The 19073-nt window shown below is 40.5% G+C and overlaps 1 protein-coding gene across 17 annotated transcripts in view; it reads right to left on the bottom strand.

Moving 5' to 3' along the window:
* LOC137435371 (kinesin light chain 1) overlaps window positions 1–19073 on the bottom strand; it is a 150785-nt gene that overhangs the window by 28304 nt on the left and 103408 nt on the right. For all 17 annotated transcript variants that reach the window (XM_078784370.1, XM_078784361.1, XM_078784365.1 and 14 more), the window contains exons 9-12: window positions 14684–14857; window positions 8966–9065; window positions 4302–4354; window positions 2069–2136 (exon numbers count right to left, since the gene is read on the bottom strand). In XM_078784370.1, the coding sequence (XP_078640496.1) occupies window positions 2069–2136; window positions 4302–4354; window positions 8966–9065; window positions 14684–14857 (395 nt within the window). The remainder of the gene's footprint in view (window positions 1–2068; window positions 2137–4301; window positions 4355–8965; window positions 9066–14683; window positions 14858–19073) is intronic.

Consider the following 19073-nt stretch of genomic DNA (forward strand, 5'->3'; position numbering starts at 1 on the left):
GATAATCAAAATTGAATTAGGTTTCTCAGCCGGGGGCAATTACTGAACTTGCTTCAAATCACAGCAACAGGAGAACACAATGGTTAAGTGAGTGCTGGCCCTGCAGTTGTAATGCAGTGCGTTTGTAAATACTTCCAATTAAGCGGGGCAATCTGGTTGCAAATTGTACAGAAGTACAAAAACACATGCATACACAGAAATGTCTTAGCACTACGACATCATCAAACTAAAACCTTAACATTGTGAGTATAGTTTGGTAAATGTGGGAATCAATGAAAGTGAGACTGTATTTGAATAAGTGAATTCATGTACATTCATAATTATAATTGTCATTGAAAACTTGTTCGCCATTTTGCGGAATGCAAAAGGAAAACTGTTCATTGAAAACTATACAATGATAGTAGTATTTGTAGTGGGGCGGCTTAGCCCAAATATTCAAAAGAATTGTGCATTTTGTGATACAAGCACCAAATTTGGCACAAATGTACATTAATATGTTGCGAACATTTTCAGATATTGGGCCACTTGAAATTCCGTAATTTTTATTTTCAAATTTTTTCAAATTTCGTAATTTCAAATTTTTCGGGTAACACCGTCACAATTTCGGTCTTCGAGGCCGGCCGATAGGCAAAGTGTGACCGGAAGGGACGAGGTTCTCCTGACCACGTGGCCCTCGATCTGGGAAGCGAGAGGCGTTCCATTAGTGGACACGCCCCTCACGCCCGACTTTTGGGCGGCCCCGGCAGGCCGTTTGTTTTGACGTTCCGTGACAGGCCCCGCACCCCCACCTCCGGGCCGACCGGAAGCTTGTGCTGAGTACATCATACCTGAACAACTCAGTGAGGCAGAACACAGCAGTGCACACCAGGGTGACCCCTTCAGTGCATAAACCAATTAACCTGTCCACTGCAGGGCATATAGAAATGAAGTTATTTTCTGCATATAATAATAATATAAGTTCAGTTCTATATAACAATTTCTGTTATCACCACTACCACTACAACTACCACTACTACAAGCTTTGTCTGGAATTTTGTGGACTAACAGACAAACAGACATACAGACAAGCTGGGATCAAAACATTACCTCCTTCCACCATTGAGTGTAGAGGTAAACATCATGGAAATTATATCATGCCCTAGATTTAATTCATGCTTACCCGTGTATTTGCTTCACTGGTTCACAAGGTCTTTTGCATACATGTAATTCAGACTCTCGTCTTCATTGCTGACCACACAATGTTCGCAACATATTAATGTACATTTGTGCCAAATTTGCTGCTTGTATCACAAAATGCACAATTCTTTTGAATATTTGGGCTAAGCCGCCCCACTATATCGGCCGGCCTCGAAGACCGAAATTGTGACGGTGTCACCCGAAAAATTTGAAATTACGAAATTTGAAAAAATTTGAAAAAAAAAATTACGGAATTTCAAGTGGCCCAATATCTGAAAATGTTCGCAACATATTAATGTACATTTGTGCCAAATTTGGTGCTTGTATCACAAAATGCACAACAGATTTGCTATGCTGCTACACTATTGGTAAAACTGTAATTTGCTCGTCACACGAGAAAAAAAGAAAACTTTTTAAAGGAAAATTACAGAAATTCTTTGGGTGGGTAATTCTGGGACCCCTCGGAGTAAAATAGGCTATATTGTTTTTCCAATTTTCCAATTTTTTCCCAATTTTGCCAGTTTTTCCAAGCACGATGGAATAATATTTACCGATATGAACAGTGATGTGGCTTTTATTGAAATTCTACAAATACTGTTTCGATTTTGATGATTTGCATGTGATATGATTTAACGGATGTTTATATAAATCGTTTAACATAAAAAAGCCTTCAATTTCTGATATTTTGCCTTTTCATTTGGGCCTCCCAATTGAAGCCCCGCCCTTAAGGCGGGTACCGTTGCTAGTATAAACAATGTGATCCTGTAAATGAAAACCAGCAATGTATGGCTCCACCCAATGTAAACTGCACTTGTTAAAAAGCACAAATTAATCTCGTGCCCCACCTAACACTGGACTTGGCTGAGACGCAGTACCGTGTGACTGGCCTTACCTGTCCACCTTGCAGGCTTTGTACCATTGTCCATACTCTCCGTATGGTGGACTGTCCTTGTTTCGACCCTAGTACGACACACACCAGCCATGCAAGTGCCTCATATGCTTCATTATAGCATTTCAACAGGGATAACATATGTTGCATATATCAATGCTTTTATCAACATTTTGGAGTTATTGCAAACAGAATACGAGTAGAATACGAAATTCTACTCGTATTCTGTGCACAGTAATAAAGCAAGCTAAACAATTTTGTTTATGTACATTTTGTTGAAGTTTCTTTCATTAACTATAAAGGATTTACAGTTACAAAGCTCCTCATTGTCCTCTAAACATCTTTGGCTGCTTTTCATTTCACTATTTATTGCAGTTGTGGTAAAAATGAAAGAAAAAAACCCCCCAAAAAAGAAAAGCCAAAAATAAATTAGGATGATGTTCACAAATTATTTATATTTAACATGTACTAGCTGTGCATAGCCGTCGCTTCGCTGACAGATTTAATCAAAAGACAGCATGTGTTGGCTCACGCACAATTTGTACAACCCAAGGTGTGATCAGTGAAAAGATGCACTTCACAAACTTTGCGTGCCCATCTGATTCTCAATGAGGATGTAAAATGAAGTGAAACGTGTGAAAAAGGATCTTTTATAACATAATTGTTGTTGCTGCTGCTGTCGTAGTGGCTGTGGTTGTTGTTGTTTGTGTGCTCCTTCAGTGTACTTTTATATATTTTTATATTGCTTCGAGAACTTTACTCCATATCATTTTGTATGATCCTTCCATGTCTGTCATTAATATTATGAGGCTTTCAGTGAGGTTCCCACTGGAAGCCTATTGTTCTTGTAAGGATTATTATTCTCACAGATTTTGTGGAGACGATTCCGAGAAAACCGTTATAGCTAGCTCTACGAAACTTTAACTCATTATGTACACCAATGTAACTTCGTGCATCAAAATTTTGTTTTTGCAATTTTGACTTACATTGGCTGCCATTGCCTATGACATCATAAACTTTAAACATCTTCTCCAGAACCGCTGAACAGATCAATGCAAAATTTTACACATGTGATCACCTAGCCATTGGGATAAAAGTATGTGAAAAAAATGTCATCGGTCACGTGGTTTGGCGGCCATATTGGTCATTGGATTTAAAAATAAAACGTAAAAAATATATTTCTCCGAAACCGCTTTTCCGATAGATACGAAACTTGAAACACGTTTACATTCTGATGCGGGGTAATATTTGCAAACTATGATGTCATCAGTCATGTGAGTTGGTGGCCATCTTGAATTCAAGGGGAAAAAAATCTTTTCCAGAATAACTCTCAACAGATCAATGCAAAATGTCAAACATATGATCAACTACTGATGTGGAAAAAATATTTGTAACTATAACATCATAAGTCACATGATATGGTGGCCATCTTGGATTTAAGGAAAACCTTTAAACAAATTTTTCTCCAGAATTGCTGAATGCATCAATACGAAATTTCATATGTATGATAAATTCCCCATATGGAAAACCATTTCTGAAATATGACATCATCAGTCACGTGGTATGGTGGCCATCTTGGATTTAAGGAAAATAAATTGAAAATCCACATCTCCAGAACCACTCAACGGATCAATCAAAAACTTCATCAGTATAATTGACTACACATGAGGAATATATTTTTATTTACAAATTATAACATCATCAGTCACATGGTATGGTGGCCATCTTGGATTTAAGGAAAATAAATGGAAAATCCATATCTCCAGAACCGTTTAACTGATCCAAACCAAAATTTACAGATATGATCGACTACCAATGAGGAAAATTTATTGAAATGATGACATCATCAATCACATGGTATGGTGGCCATTTTGCCTGGAAGCCTATCATCACTGCTCACAGTTCTAGTTATTATTATTATGATAATTACATAATTATTATTCTAGAGGGTTCCGACTCTCATGGAAGAATGAAAATGTTATTGTTGAAACCGCTGCATTAGGTTCCTGCTTCTTCTGCTACTACTTCTTCTTCTTCAATGTCAGAAAGACGGGCTTTCAAAACAGCCATTTTTAAACGGACAATTTTTTTCGTTCAAGTAAATCGATTATTCACGTTCCGACCAAGTAAATTGATCATTAGCTTTCCAACAGTGCCATTTTATTATTGTAAGGGTGACAGACACACATGGATGGATGAATGCTTCTCCTTTTATTAGTAGATGAAAGTAGCCTACCTTGCTACGTTCCTCCCTCTCTTCTGCATGCATCCAAATAGGTTTGTTGTCTCCTACACACAATGGGAACACGAGGCAAACTTGAATCGATACCTACCTACTAATTAATATTTCACAGTGAACAATACAAATTCATATCAAGCATATCGACTGAATCTTAAAACCGAGTCCGCATCCCTTGCACATCCAATTTAAAAAGCTTCACCCTTTTGAAAGTCGTTTGGCTACAGCTAACTCAAATAATCCACAGTTGTTGGGTAACACCAGTATAAAGGAGGAATAGAGATTATTTTGGGGAATTTAAAATATTCAAATTGCATTTCCTAGAATCCTAAATAAATCAATGTAAACCCAAATCATTTCCTGTCAGGACAGTGCCCTTTTTTTTTTTTTAACTTGTGTAAAGAAACAATGGCTCACGTGAACAGAAATTTTAAACATCCGATTACCTGCATTTTTCATAACCAGAAAAAAAACAATTAAACTGTCCAGCAGTTTAAAAAAGCTTAATATGCAGACATCAAGAGAACAGGATAAAAGATCAGTGAACTCAAGGGTATACGTGCATCACTTGTTACCAACACAGTACATCTTGGCACCAAGACTGGATGAAAGAGACCGAGGTGCAGGGCAAGTGTGTAAAAAAAAAAAAAAAAAAAAAAAAAAAAAAAAGTATGAACATGTTATCGATACTAGATCAAAACCACCCATTTCACAACTAGCCTTTGTTGACATTTTCAAAATTATTTTTCAATAAGAGCTATTTTGCAACTTTGTTTGTTCCACTTATGTCTTCATGATTGGTAATTTGGTGAACAACTAATGGTGATTAAAAAGAAATCTCTCCAAAGAATTAAGAACAACCCCTATATAGAAGTGTTTAAGCCAGCATTTTAATTTTCAGTCTTGGTCATGTGTTTTCTACCTGCAGGTGTTACCAGGAAGACAAAAGTTTTTAAGAATTAGGGGTTTTGGTGAGGTCTGTTTAACGTTTTGATTCTATTTATAGCAAACAAGTTGGGTCACCCAATCAAACTCAGGTTATTTAGACCTTAGTAAAACATCAAGGTTGTTGTTTACAGTTGTTGAAAAAATTAACTCGGGAGGGCAACACTGCAATGATGGGCAAATGGCCTCCTCATTTCTATGTTTTTACAGTTATACAAGATAATGTGACCACTTGTTACAATCAGTGTAGTCCTGTAGAGATTGAGAAACCTTTGTATATATATTTCCATTCTGCATACAAAATAAATAATTTAATGCAATCGGTTAAATTCCCAAAAGTTAGCACAGTCCAAGTGTCCAATGAGGGCACCAGACAAGTATCCCCAATGAGGGGGATAGGGACACCAGACAGATGGTGCCATCTCCCCAAAACGCCATCAATTCATGTTTTTACATCAATCTGATTAAGAAATGAAAGTTTTTATTGCAACATTGATCTTCCACGTGTGAAAATAATACAGCATAAAAATTTTAGGGCCAATTGCCCCATGAACTTGGTAAAGTATAAGGAACAAAAACAAACTTGTGTGTATGCATCTCAATGATAATACACAAAAAGTGCAGGGTTAACAAACTAAACTCCCTCCCCACCGCAATCAGTCCTGATGGACTGGGGGCCCCGCTCACTATGGAGCCTATCATCGAAATATTTAGATTTTCGTGTTGTTTGTTGTCATAGTCAGTGATCGACTGAAATCTGCTGCGGTGATCTACTACGATCTTCATCAAATGAAATCTGCTATGGTAATCTACTACAATCTAGTAGAAACACCTGCTCCTTAAGGGAGCGGCAAGGGAGTGGGTTTTTTTTCTCCCAGATAAGTTTTACAACTTCCGGGAGTTTGATTTCTTATTTAGCGATAACATCCAGTTTTCAAGTTATTCTGTCCATCGGTTTATTCTATTAAGATTTTCATACAGGGATTCTTCTATCTTCCCTCCTTCTTTTTCTTCTCTTCTTCTCTATAACATAAAAAAATACGGCATATAAAAAGTGAACTGTTATCTCTATAATATTACGCAAAATTAAGTGCATGGTTAACCAAAATAATCGCCACTGCCTTTCGCCCCGTCCCAAAATTAAGTGCAAACCCGTCCCAATGTCGATCAATCACAATGATCACCATTGCTCCACGGGTGCGTCCCATTGATCTGTATGCTGATTATCACAACAGATGGCAGTGTGTGTTTGTGTGTGTGTGTGTTTGTCTCCTCCCCAAGGTCACAGCATGCTCTCCTCCCCAGGCATGCCCTTCCCCTCCCAAGAAAGCCCATAGTGCGCACTACATGCACGGGAGATAAGCTTATCTAGACTCGTTAACTGCGCCACAGCACATGCTCTCCTCCCCAGGCATGCCCACAGTGCGCTCAAAATAAGCAGTAGTACCCTACCAAAATCATACATGTGTGCATCTTATATGGTTTTCATTTTAAAAATAACATATCAGTTTAATGAGTTGGTTGTATGTGTGCAGCTGGTTGCATCATTTTCTGAGGGTGCGGCTGTCGCTGATGTAATGCCCCCCATTACTAGTAAGCTGGTAGTCATTTTGCCGAACTCAGAAGGATGACATGCTGAATCAACCCATATGGTGTTAATTCATCGGAAAAATAAGGGCTCAAACTCAGGACCCTAAGATCAAGCCAACCACCTTAACTGTTAAGCCAACACAAGGCTTTTAGTTTAATGAGTTATATTCTGTATCATAATTTCTCAATTTAATTTGTTTCAATCATTTTATCGTAAATAGTTCTCAAATTTCAAATACTGTCGGACCCAGCTATTCGTGGTTCCGCTATTCCCAGTTCAGCAATTCGCAGGTTTCGCTTATTCACGGGTGATAAAATGCGACCTGTTTCTCTACTTGCGGAAGAGTGTCCCGCAAATTCGCGGGTTTTTTTCTATTCGCGGTCGTGTTCCGTGAAATCACGGTTTTTTTTTGCCTATTCGCCGCCGTGTTAAGCAAATTCACGGTTTTTCAGGGGCATTGAAACAATGCCGCGGCATACATTCTCGGGATTTTCATCGACCTTCATGGATTATCGTCGACATTCTCTGGATTTGCCTCACAATTCGCGGATTTTACCTCGATTTTGTCCTCTCTATTCACGGATTTTCGCAACTCGGGAACCTATCCCCCCCCCCCTTTTTCCATTGAAACAATGCCCCCCCTATTCGCGGTTTCGCAATTCGCGTATTTTCCAGGAACGTATCCCCCGTGAATAGTCATATTCAAAGCATCTATGCTAAGGAAGCAAATATTGCAAAGAAATAGACTTTTGCCTTTCTTAGCAATCAATCACCTCAAAACTGCAGGAAAATACACGATATCATAAAAATGAAACATCAATGTTAAAAGAAAGCAAAACAATAATAATAAAGTTGTGAGATCTTACAAAATTATCATAAAAAACAGATAGAGATGCAAATCTTCTACAAATGTCATTTGATGATTGGGAAAAAATTCCTACCGAGCTGCCCAATCTGTTTGTTCTAACATCCAAAAATACCCCACAAATAGGTGGAAAGAATAATACAAGTTTACTGTCACAAATGGCAACCCAATTTTAAATGTGGAAATGAAGATAATGCAATTATCACATATTCCAAAATGGAAAAAGTAATTTTTAAGTTCCCTTCATTGCACTCCATTAAAAGCAAATATAGCATTAAATATTATTTCCTGAATGTTAATGGCTGTTAAGTAATAGTCTTATGCTGTGATTGTAGGAAAATTAATTTTGTTCAGCTTCTGAAGGCTGTTACTATTTCCCTGCACCTTTCCTATATTATTATTATTATTATTATTGTTAACAAGTGGATATACCCATCAAGGACGGGGTGATGGGATGGAAAAGCACTTGATAGGGTCAGACGATTAAAGAACAACAATAACCCCATGACAAACGAATAAGCAGACAACACCAATCCAGTGAGGGTTGGGCTTGAAGCATTGCCGAGCAGAATTATATGACGTCATCTGACATGGCAAATGCAATGATAAGACTCTATGTTTGACCGCGTCAAACAGAATAAAAGGATAAGTTGGAAGTAAGTTTGGATGCTGTAGGTAGAATTGTATGATATTATTCATTATAGCTCCTCGGTGTGACGACAATGCACAAAGCAGTGAGAGAGGAGATAGGCGAAAATTGGAGAGACAACGGGATAGTTGCCGTCCTTGCACCGTTATTATTATGTTACAAAATTAAAATACTGCATACCAGGCAAAATCGTTTGAAAGCACTTTATTCAAGCACCGGGGTTTAAAGAGAATAATAACAAGGTGAAACATTGAGGATCAAATTGAAAACTCTGAAACTCATCGTTACCTCAATTCTGGGAAATGGAATAGGGACAAATTGTTTAGCTCAACTGAACTTCTCAATCATAAAATAATGCACATTCTGTTTTGAATATCAAACATTTCGTTAGTCCAGCTCTTCCAACCATGCTGAGCACCAGAGTGACCAGCCATCCTTTCGCATACTCAACCACCGATGTAAAGACTCCATCGGCAGCTCAACACCGTAAGATACAACCTTATGCTGTGTGGATGTGCAGTAAGGCAATGCCCTTAATTGAATGGCATGATGCGTGGAGTTTTGTAAGGATACCGGATGGAAAAGATCAGGGTGACGTGGTTTGTTCGTACCGTCGACAGAGCCGAACTCTCGCTCGTGCGCACGGGTAAGAATTTCCTTGTATAGCGCTTCAGCAGACTTGTATTTTCCCTGTTTCAGGTAACAGGAAGCCTGTGCAATGAGAAAAGAACAGAGGGATAATGGACAGAAGGCAAAGACAATAGAAAAAAAAAAGATTTGAGTGCTTGGTTTTCCTCCAGAGAAACTAGTCTGATATGAATGTGGCTTTGTGCACAATCTTCAAACAGCACATTTACACGGATGCCCAAGACGGACCATCTCAGCAGTGATTCAAAGGACAGCAAGAACTAATGATATATTAAATTAGCAGTTGAGGTTTTATTTTATTGAACAATTATTCTGGCCTTTTAATAATCTTGTGCTGGCAGTTATTACATGCTTTAGGAAGATCGTAATGTCGCTCACACAAAGTCCAGATGCCAAGAATGTCATCTTAATGGCATGTTCTGCATTGTCGTATTTTATTTGGTATATTCCATCATTCGAATATAACAAAGTCATGTTTTTGCAATTAATGCGATATTCATCAAGAGCAAATAAAGAAATAAAGAAATAAATAAAAAGGATTTCTGAGGACACAATCCCTTTTGTATATTATTGGGAAATGTTATGGCACCATTAAATGTCCTCCAATTTGCAAATCTGTCCTTTGCTATCTTCAAATTGGACTGGAGTGTTCCGGAATGTCACTTTAAACTAGAATCTGTTTTGTGGTTACACTAATTAAAGTACAGTACTATAGAGCACCTTAATATAATGTTGTGAGAACATGATAGGGAGAAATGGGAGTAATATAGCCAAGTTATGACATGAGTAAATGTCTAGCACAAGAGCACAGTAACTATGTGGAAATGATAGGGAACATGTTAAAGAATGCATTATGAGCTGATAAAATCGTCATACCCCATCCAAAACCATGATCTTTTCTGTACCTATTAAACTACCCCTACCCCTCCCAAAAGTTTGCTTATGTACTCATCTTGACCACAACTCATGTTCTCCACTACCCCTCATTACCGCCGTCGCCACAAGTGGATAAAGGTTATGTTTTCACCCCTGTCTGTCTGTTTGTCTGTCTGTCTGTCTGTCTGTCTGTCTGTGAACAAGATATCTCAAAAAATTGTGCACGGATTCAGACGAAACTTTGTGAAGAGGTTGCGTATGTGACAATGAGGAATCGATTCGATTTTGGTGAAGATCTGAATATGGATTCGGATACGAGATTGATTTAATTTTCAAGTGATTCTTCACCATTGAGAGATCGGGCGAAAAGCAATATATAACATGATATTTAAAAAGGTTATGGACGAGTTGTTACTAAACTTGGTGGACAAGTTGGTTAGGTGACAAGAACAAGCTGATTAGATTTTGGTTCAGGTCCGAATCCAGATCTGCCCTATCAGTGGATACAAAACGTAAACTGTTCAGCCTGGCGGAGGTATGCGCTCTACTGAGTGCCGTTCTAGTTGTTTCCTGCATCCATTGTTAGTCTGTCTCCATCTACTTTCTCCCTCCACCCTGCTGTTGGCATTTCCTGTCTCTTGCTGTTCCCTTTGTTATGTTGTGTCCTAGCTTTTGCACGAGCCATGACCATGTAAAGAAAAGCGACCGAGCTACTGCATAATATCATATACAATATATACACGACATAGCCAAAAGTATGCGCACACCCCTTCAAATTAGTGGAATCGGCTGTTTCAGCCATTGCTGACAGGTATATATAATCAAGCACACAGCCAAGCAATCTCCATAGACGAACATTTGCAGTGGAATGGGCCGTACTGAAGAGTTCAGTGACTTTCAACGTGGCATCGTCATAGGATGTCACTTTTCCAACAAGTCTGTACATCAAATTTCTGCCCTGTTAGAGCTGCCCCGGTCAACTGTAAGTGCTGTTATTGTGAAGTGGAAACGTCTAGGAGCAACAACAGCTCAGCCACGAAGTGGTAGGCCACACAAGCTCATAGAACGGGACTGCCGAGTGCTGAAGCACGCAAAAAATTGTCTGTCCTCGGTTGCAACACTCACTACCTAGTTCCAAACTGCCTCTGGAAGCAACATCAGCACAACAACTATTCATTGGGAGCTTTGTGAAATGGGTTTCCATGGCTGAGCAGCCGCACACAAGCCTAAGATCACCATGCGCAATGCCAAGCGTCGGCTGGAGTGGTGTAAAGCTCGCCACCATTGGACTCTGGAGCAGTGGAAACACGTTATATGGAGTGATGAATCACGCTTCACCATCTGGCAGTTCGACGGACGAATCTGGGTTGGTGGATGCCAGGAGAATGCTACCTGTCCGAATGCATAGTGCCAACTGTGAATTTTGGTGGAGGAGGAATAATGGTCTGGGGCTGTTTTTCACGGTTCAGGCTCGGCCCCTTGGTTCCAGTGAAGGGAAATCTTAACACTACAGCATACAATGACATTGTAGATGATTGTGTGCTTCCAACTTTGTGGCAACAGTTTGGGAAAGGCCCTTTCCTGTTTCAACATGACAATGCCCCCGTGCACAAAGTGAAGTCTATACAGAAATTATTTGTCGAGATCGGTGTGGAAGAACTTGACTGGCCTGCACAGAGCCCTGACCTCAACCCCATCGAACAGCTTTGGCATGAATTGGAACACCGACTGTGAGGCAGGCCTAATCGCCCAACATCAGTGCCCGACCTCACTAATGCTCTTGTGGCTGAATGGAAGCAAATCCCTGCAGAAATATTCCAACATCTAGTGGAAAGCCTTCCCAAAAGAGTGGAGGCTGTTATAGCAGCAAAGGGGGGGGGGGGGGGGGATGGAGGGGGGACCAACTCCATAATAATGCCCATGATTGTTCACGAGCACATATGGGTGTGATGTTTGGGTGTCCACATACTTTTGGCCATGTAGTGTATGTATGTATGTATGTATGTATGTATGTATGTATGTATGTATGTATGTGTGTGTGTGTGTATGTATGTATGTATGTATGTATGTATATATATATATATATACATATACATATATATATATATATATAATATATATATATATATATATATATATATATATATATATATATATATATATATTGTAACGGTTTTGAGAAGTGTAACGAATTTGAGAAGTGTAACGGTTTTTGAGAAGTGTAACAATTTTGGAGGAAGTGTAACGAATGTAAAAAGTATGGTTTTGTTATGTGTAACACCCTCGTAATGTAAATAATGGTCGCAGCCGTCCTCCTAGTTAATTCCATGGAACTTACACGCAGGCCACGATATATCTTTTTAAATAGTGTATTTCCTTATTCCATGTAGGCTAAATATGTGTTTCCCACTAGATTGACTCTGCATTGTATCAAACGAAATAAGCGTAGGCCCTTGCAATTTCCCCAATCATCTCCGCTCTCCAAAGTTCCTTTCAAAAGCGGTGCGAGTGGTGTTCAATCCCGCAAGCCGCCATTGCCCATGTGCTAATCTCGGAGAAGAAAGGCGTGTCTCCACCTCGTCATAGAGGGGAGGAGTGAGCCAACCCCACTTGGCCAACCAGCACCGCGGTTAGCGACCCGGTAGGCGTGCCCTCGCAGCCGGCGGCTTGATTCCGCCCCGAGTGATAAAAGCGACTGTAAGGGACTGCTTCACCAGATGACCTGGGAGATGAGCGAAGAGGTGACATACGAGAGGAGCGGTGAGATGCGAGACGCTCCAAGCCAAAGAGGAGAGGTACTCGGAGAGGAAACCAGCTTTGGAGAGATGCGCTGAAAGGAGGGAGACGGCTCCACCAGAAGGAGAGGAGCAGGTGTGACCGAGCCAGCGCGTGACGTCTACAGCATCGGTAGCGGATACGCGACGAAGGGTTTTCCCGCCAAAAACCGCGAGGAATTGAGAGCTGCTGCCTCCGACCCTGCCTCCCTCTCCAGCAATCCACCTCAAGCCCTACCTGCCTGCAATATCCCCCGTGTAAGTGTGAACGTCGTCTGTCCTACTCGTTGTCTTGGGGTTAAGTAAAATGAATAGTATAAGCTAACGATGCACTGTGTGACTGCTTCTTCCATCCATTGCTGTAAATAATTTTGGTCGCTCTTTCTTTTTGCTTGTGTGTGTATAATAAATCTGTTCTTCCTCCGTACTCTGTCTTTTTCTCTTTTCCTTCTCTTTCGGTCGCTTTAGAGGTTTCCCGATTGAATATCTGCGATGCGATCTGGTCAACGTCGGGTGGAATCGGGTTCTAATCGGGGAGTAACTGTTCGGACGCGGCAATACCAACCGCTCGGTAAAATAACATCTCTAAACCGCGTCTGTAACAATATATATATATATATATATATATATATATATATATTATATATATATATATATATATAATACATACATACATACATACATACATACATACAGTAGTTACAAAGGAGATTATACAGAAAAATGCTTTTCAACCCATCTCACTTGAGTCATTCAATCCCAGCACATTGACAAACCAATAACAACAGAAAATCAAAGTTCAAATAAACAAAAACAAGAACTCATGAAATAAAAGATGGCAATGGAAAAGGCACTATATTGGGAAGTGTTACTACACTGAGTGGCATTATGGTTGGAGTGTCCGCTGCCAGTCTGGTAAGTTGGCAGTTCGATCCTGACCTTGGCGGAATCATACCAATGAATAAACATCATCACTCGAGGATCAGCATTGATAGGACAGTGCACTGACAACCCTGTGGGTTAGCATGTGGAGGAGGGAGAGGAGTAGGGTGGTGGGAGTGGAGGGGGGGGGGGGGGTGGGAGAGGAGTGGGGAGCTGGGAGAGGTGTAGGGTGGTGGGAGTGGAAGGGGAGGTGGGAGAGGAGTAGGGAGCTGGGAGAGGAGTAGGGTGGTGGGAGGATTTATCCTTAATTGCTCCGTTGACGACAGAGGAAAAAGTGACATCACATTATGGCATCGCCAGCATCCAGAGTGCCTCTGGAAGTAGTGGCATTTATTCCAAGGTAACGAACTGTTTCTCTGATGTTAAAAAAAAAAAAGAAGAAGAGGTCAAGACCACTGTAGCCTCATGTCTGTCTGTGTGCGAGCTGTTCAATTCTCCATATACCATGTATAACAAAAATAAAAAGAGGGATGGAGGAGGGTAGGGGAGAGATGTGGCTTAGAGATGGGTAAAGCACTTTTTCTCATAGATGAGAGATTTTTTGGAAGAAATTTGAGCCTGGAATGAAGGGAAAATTTTTTTCCTGCTCACATTAAAATGCAAAACCACATCAACAAAATTTATATGCACAACAGTGAACAATGTTTTTCCAAACAATGAAGAGGATTGCAATGCCTGTGGGTTTGCAGCTAAACGTATTCAAACTCAGAATAGAAAGCAGCAAGAAAGCTATAACAATATTTATGAATGAATATGAATGAATGAATGATCGTTTTAAGGCCATTTTCCCCACTAGAGTGGGGGTCAGCCTTGCGGGCCCCATGACAATCATGGTTCCCTTTTTAACAATATTTATGAAGCCATAAAAAGGGAAAAGAGCAATGCTGCTTTCGATTTGTTCCAGTTTGTTTGTTTTTCAAAAATAAAAGTGCAAAATAGATGGGCACAGTCAAAAGATATGGGAACTGTTGTCACCTAAGATCGCATGAATACACACCGTGAAAAAGATGAGAAAGAATTTACATTTTTAAAAGCCAAAATAACTGACACTTGTCCTCGGGACTGTGCACATGTATGTCTCATACATACCAGGTTGTTCTTGGTTTTAGCGACATTTGGGTCGTCAGGTCCAAGACGTGCCTGATAGATGTCCAAAGCACGACGATAGTAATGCTCTACCTCCTCATACTTGCTCTGATTCTGGCACAGCAGTGCCAGATTGTTCAGCTGTTTTGCCACATCAGGATGTTCTCTGCCCAGCACCTGTAGATGATGACAGTCAAGAGCATGTTGGTTATGGAATAATAAGAAAAACAAAAAACAGAGGTGGATTAACTACATCCAAAAGACATTCACTCAAGTCAGAATGAAACCTTAAAAAGCCAACAAAATGTGTGAGAAATTTTCAGAAGATAAGCAAGCCATTCATGCATTGCTTTTGCTCTTCGACAATTGATGGGAATATCACAGGATTGCAGACATGCAGCTTCAGACTGAAACAACACCCGCTATGACGTTATAAGAGGGTTGAAAATTGTTAACAAGAAGATTGAGAAGCCTTCCACATCGACACTTCCTCTTCATCTTAACAGGTCTCACGTATTTACTCCCATACTGTATCCGATTAATGCAACATACACAAGTACTGCAAAAGTAAACCTTACAATATTACAAATTGAGAATGCAAGATTTGCCATGCGTCATTTTGGTGTGGACATGGTTATCATCATTCTGTGAAAAATTTGCCGACATCGAGGATTTCACACTGAATTTGTTCTGTCTACCCTTGTTTTGTCCGTCTTGTCCATTGTTTTTCGTATCCATTCCCGTGTTTTATTGACTCTGTCGTGTCGAACTTGTGATGGTCTATTGAGGCCTCTAAAGCCTGGCATCGGCTTAACGGTCAAGGTACCAGAAGCTGACTTGAGATCTCACGGTCTGGTGTTCAAGCCCCCGTCATGCCGCTGAATTAACAGCAGGTGAGTTGACTAAACCTGTCATCCTTCCGAGGTCAGCAAAATGAGTGCTAGCTTAATGGGAAGAATGCGCCATTCGAGTATCCTGCGTCGGAGTGGCGACCCGTCCAGGATTATGCCCAATAGCCTTGGAAACTGCTTCAGCAGCCATATGCATCTGAAGATGCAAAAAGAGTGGTCTACTTCTACTTCTTCCCCACCACATGTCCCTTCGTCTCCGGATACCCCACCACCATCGTCGCACGTCCCATCACCACGCATCCAGTTGCTGCGCCCCCCTTTCCTGTTTTCAAACAGCCTGATATCAGACCATCAGTTTGGATTCCATCCCAGCCACTCATCTCTGGACTTGCCGCTGCACCCCTTTCAGCAATGGTCAGAGGCCCTAAATGTCAATCAAGGGATCAAGAATGTCTCTATGGACATATCTCAAGCATGCCACACAGTCTAGTATCCAATTGTTTACTCGCCACCCTATTGCCAATTTAACCCTGCTCTTCCATTATGTCGCTCTTAGAGGTTAAATAAATAAAGAATAAAAAAGGGCTGACACCACATTTTGGTTTCCTTCGCCAAGTAAAAGTACAATATTTGAATGTGCACTCCAGTGCTGTAATCCCATTTGAGAATCTAGAAGTCCAGGATGGCACACAATATGATGATGGTTTCCTTTTATTTTCAGGTTGGTAAGCAGCGACTGTTCGTACCACATTGCATATCAAGAGAATATTGTGAAAACTTGTTTAGCGCATTTTGCAGACTAAAGGTCATTGCGCCCTTAAGACATGCCCTTATTGGTCCCTTATTCATCAAAGGGACAGGTAATTTCACCAAGTACCTTGCTAGGCTTCTTAATCACTTTTTACTGCTTTTGTGGAACAAGAGCTTAGAAATGGCGACACAGTGGTTCATTCAGGATAATCCCATACTGTGAGAGTTGTGGTTGACTCCCCGGGATCCCCCACCCCCATTTTTAATTTATTTTTTAGGTCATTCCATTTCTCTCCAGTTTCCAGACAGGCACCGACGAGGAATGAAATGACCAGCCTGTCACCCCAATTCAATTCTATGCAATTATTTTTAATGGGGTGGTTTGAACACAAACGCCACTAACATTCCTGGACCTCAGGATTAAAGTTGGGCAACTGTACAACTCAATTTACCAGGACATTCAGCACAGCGTCATACATAATTCAATCTCCTGCTTGGAGAAAGTGTCGAGGTAATACAGTGGTCTTACCCAACAAGTGGTTCACAACAAACAAATCTACAAAGGACATTGTTCCTATCTCATGAATATGTTGTTTGTTTATACACATTTAAACTTTTCAATTACCACTCTAAACATGTCATCGTTTTGTGGGCCACCCTGTACAAAATTCTAAGTAGGCCACCTATTTGAGCACAAAATGCAGAATAGAGTACACTTACATTTACCTCCAGTGCTTCAAGGTCATAGCATATTAAGACGCTCCCACCTCATGACTATTCATACTTGATCATCTTGTCTTTGGATCTTTTTATTCCCTCCAGAAGCCATACAGAATGTAAAAAGGGAGAAAAAAAAATCCATAATGCTCGGCTCTCATCCACATGAATGCATCCTCAATGGAGGATGCATTTAGGATGTAAACATCTCATGTGCACTTCTTCAAAGGATCCATAATTAGTTAACAATTTTGCAACAGACTCGAAAAGAAAAGTGGAACAGTGCACTGAAAAATGTAAAAAAAAAAAAAAAAAAGGTTCGAACAGCTCAAGGCTTAGTAGTTCAAAATGAAATTAGGATTTATTGTAAGAAAAAGTAATAAAATCATCTACCTGGGCACTATTTCAGGTGGGGGGAAAAAAAGGTGGGAGGAGGAGTGACTATTTTATGAGTAAAGTTTTTGTTAAAAAAAAAACTTTTAAAAACAGCTTCTGAATAAGTGCTACAAATGTGGTTTCCATATTTTGGTGAGAGTATATAACCACCTTTAGAGGCCATTTTTCCCCGCAAAGCGGGGGTTGGCCTTTTTCGGGAACCGTGGTTGTTGTTGTTTTTTGGTCCCCTTTTTGAAGCAATGTTTTACGGCCGGATGCCCTTCCTGACGCCAACCCTTTTTGCCGCCTTTAACGACAAACAGGGAATTACCAGTGAACTGGTACTCAATTAGCCGACCTCGGAAGGATGACAGGCTGAGTCAACTCCCCTGGCGTTAATTCAGCGATCGACCAGGATTCGAACGCAGGATCCTCGGATCCTAAGCCGGCACCCTAGCCGCTAGCCCAACACCAGGGTTTTGTGAGAACCAAACCAGGGTTTGGTGAGAGTATATGATGTACCCTAATCGACATATTATGTATAAAAGCAAAAAACACGGTCCGTGAAGCCGTACGTCCAGGAAGCGGACCGCTTGTCCGGGAAAGCCGTTAAGCTGTGATTATGTGTCTATCAATTACGTACTGTTTGAATGCCAGTTGCATCTTGTCTATTAATTATGTACGTCTATTAATTACGTATTGTTGGAATATACCTTTCGACCCTTTAGACTGCTGAGATCCCTTAGACCTTTGAAGACCCTTTCAGTCCCCCAAGGCCTTTAAGACCACTAAGACCCCAAAATAACACAAAGACCCATAAGACCCTTAAAGACTCAAAACACCCAGAGGACCCAATACAACCAGAAGACCCTAAAGACACAAAAGACCCAGAGGACCAAAAAAAAACCCAAAGACACAAAATATCCCGAAGAACCAAAAACGCAAAGACCCCAAAAACCTCAAAGACCCTTAAAGACCAAAAAGCCCTTGAAGACTCAAAATACCCTGAAGATTCAAAAGACCCTGAAGACTCAAAAGACCCTGAAGACTCAAAAGACCCTGAAGACTCAAAAGACCCTGAAGACTCAAAATACCCTGACGACTCAAAATACCCTGAAGACTCAAAATACCCTGAAGACTCAAAATACCCTGAAGGCTCAAAATACCCTGAAGACTCAAAATACCCTGAAGACTCAAAATACCCTGAAGACTCAAAATACCCTGAAGACACAGACCCAAAAGACCCCCAAAGGACGCAAAAGACCCAAAAGACCCTGAATACCCAAAATACCATTAAAGAACGAAAAGACCACGAAGACCACGAAGACCCAAAATTCCCAAAAGACCTTGGAGACCCTGAAAACCCTAAAAGACCACAAATACCCAAAATACCCTTTATACCCCAAGATCCTGAAGATCCCCAAGACCCTAAAGATGACATTTACCTTTAAGACCCTTTCAATACTTTAGACACCTTTAGATCCCTTCACCCTTCCAACCTTTTATAACATTTAAATCTTTACACCCCTTAGTTATGAAGTTATGATTGGCAAATTGATTTTCTAAGGGTACATGACCTTTGACCTGCTGTAGCCAAAATCGAATCGGTTCATCTTTGTATCACAGTCTATACTTGTGCCAAGTTTGGTTGAAATCCCTTCTATAGTTCACAACTTATTGTGGTACCAAATATTTTCAAT

The sequence above is a fragment of the Myxine glutinosa genome, chromosome 9 (assembly GCF_964187855.1).
Source record: "Myxine glutinosa chromosome 9, kmMyxGlut1.1, whole genome shotgun sequence".
In the NCBI taxonomy this organism is placed as follows: domain Eukaryota; kingdom Metazoa; phylum Chordata; class Myxini; order Myxiniformes; family Myxinidae; genus Myxine; species Myxine glutinosa.